The sequence below is a fragment of the Argiope bruennichi genome, chromosome 6 (assembly GCF_947563725.1).
Source record: "Argiope bruennichi chromosome 6, qqArgBrue1.1, whole genome shotgun sequence".
Classification (NCBI taxonomy): Eukaryota; Metazoa; Arthropoda; class Arachnida; order Araneae; family Araneidae; genus Argiope; species Argiope bruennichi.
The window spans coordinates 123,490,720-123,493,477 of record NC_079156.1 but is presented as its reverse complement, the minus strand read 5'-3'; the positions used below and the strand labels follow the sequence as shown (position 1 = coordinate 123,493,477).

General features: G+C 31.5%; 1 protein-coding gene across 1 annotated transcript; it reads right to left on the bottom strand.

Annotated features, from left to right (window-relative positions):
* Positions 1-1,487: 1,487 nt before the first annotated feature.
* LOC129971961 (zinc finger protein 85-like) lies at positions 1,488-2,507 on the bottom strand. Its single transcript, XM_056085940.1, has one exon. It carries the CDS (start codon positions 2,505-2,507, stop codon positions 1,488-1,490), a length of 1,020 nt encoding a protein of 339 aa, XP_055941915.1.
* Between the last annotated feature and the right edge of the window lie 251 nt (positions 2,508-2,758).

The following is a 2,758-nucleotide window of genomic DNA, read 5'->3' as shown; positions in this document are numbered from 1 at the left end:
ATTTGTGTTCATTCATTAGGTTAAAAATTACTGATTTTCATATCGTATAAAATTTGTATTTATCACGGGATTTTTTCGTATTTTGTGAGAAATTAATTTTTTTTTACAATACAGTGGATAACTCATATTATAGTTTTTACTGTGAAGAGTATTCATAGGATCCTGAAAACATCTCACAGAGTCGTGTTTTTGCTATTAACTTTATTATTAGATGCCCAGATTATTATGAGAAATAAATGAGTAAAACGTTTAAAGTAAATTTCTTTATTTCATATCCTCAATTAAAATAACCTAAATCTGAAGAATAATTGATCCTTTAGGGGGATTGTGTCAGATTATCACAGAATATTCTAAGTAACAGTTAAGTTGAGTAAGAATACATAATTTTCTTATTATATCCAGGATGAACTTTATATATGCATTAATGTATTCTATGTTATTAAAGTAATTTTCGATGGCTCTTTGGTATCATGAGAATTGCATATAGATTAATTTATGCATATAATAAACAACTTAACTAAGGCAATTAAAATAACACGGTTTAAATGTCAAACAGTTTAGAGGAATCAAAGACATGAAATTATACCTAAACAATTCTTCTGAAATCAAATACAATCATATTCATTTCAAACCAAATTGTTGTTTGAGGTAACTAGTGTAAAATAATGATATATTAGATGATATTCAGATTTACAAATCTAAAAAACTCTTGAAGATAAATGCAAATTTTATTTGTTTTAAAATACATATAGAATTCAAAACAATTATAAGCAAATACACCAAACAATTGAGAGATATAATCAATAAAACATTGCAATGTCTTAGATTTCATATTCGTCAAAGGAATAAAATATAAAAATCTTTTTCTCTAAAATATCAATAAAAAACTAAAATAATACTTAGAGATAATTCCTCCAACAAATAAAATTAATGGAGTAAAAACATTAGATAAATAAATCGTATTTTTCTACAAAAACGTTTGAAATGTTTTTCTTCGTTGCTTGATGCTATTAACGATATTTTCAAGGTTTCTATTTTTACTTATGTTCATGAATCTTTTCATGTATTTGCAGACTTGTTTTATACAAAAACATCTTTCCGCAGATGTCGCATTCATATTGTTTATTGTCTATGCTTCTTTAAATAATGCATTTGAGTATATGATTTTCCGCAGATTTCACATGTAAATTTTTCACAAGAGTGGTTAATCATATTATGTCTCGTCAAATCTCTTTTTCTTTTATATCCTTTCCCGCAAACATCGCAAGTGAAAGGTTTTTTACCCGTATGGTTCCAAAAATGCATCTTTAAAGAAGAAATATCTACGTATGATTTACCACAAATTTCACATTTGTGTGGTTTTTCACCTCCATGCATATGCATATGCCTTTTTAAATGATGTTTTTGTCTGAATCGCCTTCCGCAAACGTCACAAGGAAATGGTTTCTCACCCGTATGCGTCCGGATATGAATCTGTAAAGAATTCGTTAGAAGAAAAGATTTTCCACAACGTCACACCTGTGTTTTTTTTCCAATAGATGAGTTTGCATATGTCTTCTAAAACTTGGGATTTTTTCGAATACTTTTTGACAAACTTCGTAAGTCCACCCTTTTACATTAGTATTCAATGCTTGGCATGGTTTGGGTTGAAATTCTTCTTGAAACAAACTTCTTTTGCTTTCATTGAAGGGCAATCGGGAAGGACCAGGAACTGCATGGACGTCACTTACGGATCGTATGTCGTAAGTCTCAGATTTTTCCGAAAATGCCACAGGGCGTAAACTGTTATGTTGATCAGTCCCGAAAGTCACTTCTTTCGATAAACTGGAATGAGTGCAAGGATCGGAAATACTTTTGAATATTTCAGTGCAGACTGTTGATAATTCAGGTAATTGCCCGCTACCCAGAGTAATAAACTCATTTTCATCAGGATCTAGTTCATCATCAATATCCTGTAATATTGTGTTTTCATTCGCACTTCTCAGCCTCTTTCTGATTTCAGTATGCCTTTTAAAATTTTGCCTCTCTTTGAATACTTTTCCACAGGTTTCGCGTGTATCCCGTTTGACATTCTTCGGCAATAAATGGTATGGTTTCTTTTGAAATTTTTCCTGACACAAGCGATTTTTGCCATCATTGAAAGGCAATCGGGAAGGACCTGGAACTGCATGAGTATCGCCTACAGAGCATTTGTTGTACATCACAGAGTCTCCCGAGAAGAGAGAAGTCTGTTGATCAGTCCCGGCAGTCTCTTCTTTCAATAAATTGGCATCAGTGCTAGAATTGAAAATATTCTGGAATATTTCATTGCAGACTGATGATAATTCTGGTAATTGCTCACCTGCCAAAGAGATAAACTCATGTTTATCAAGGTCAAGTTCAACCGCAATATCCTCTAATATTTTATTTTCATCCCCATTTTCTAGCATCCAAGGGCTATTTAAGCAGCGATGTCCTTGTTCAGCGACAAACGGCTCATTGCAGTTCAAACACCTCAGCTCCTTCATTCTTTAACCAAGACTGTCTTCAACTTTAATGTTACATCGTTTGAGATAAATTAGTGATTCTTATTATTTTCTTTTCACTTTACTTCACAAAAAATTTCTTTCACGCAAATGTTTGAATATTCTTCTGACAGAGGTCTAACACAAAATTTGATACGACTTTAAATCGTATTTTTTAGCATAACAATTTAAATTCCCGGTTTTTTGCATTATGTAATTTAAGATATCAACATCGATGAATTTTCTGAGTTACA

Coding starts and splice junctions, on each gene's coding strand:
- LOC129971961 (XM_056085940.1), bottom strand. CDS start 2,507: ATGAAGGAGCTGAGGTGTTTGAACTGCAATGAGCCGTTTGTCGCTGAA.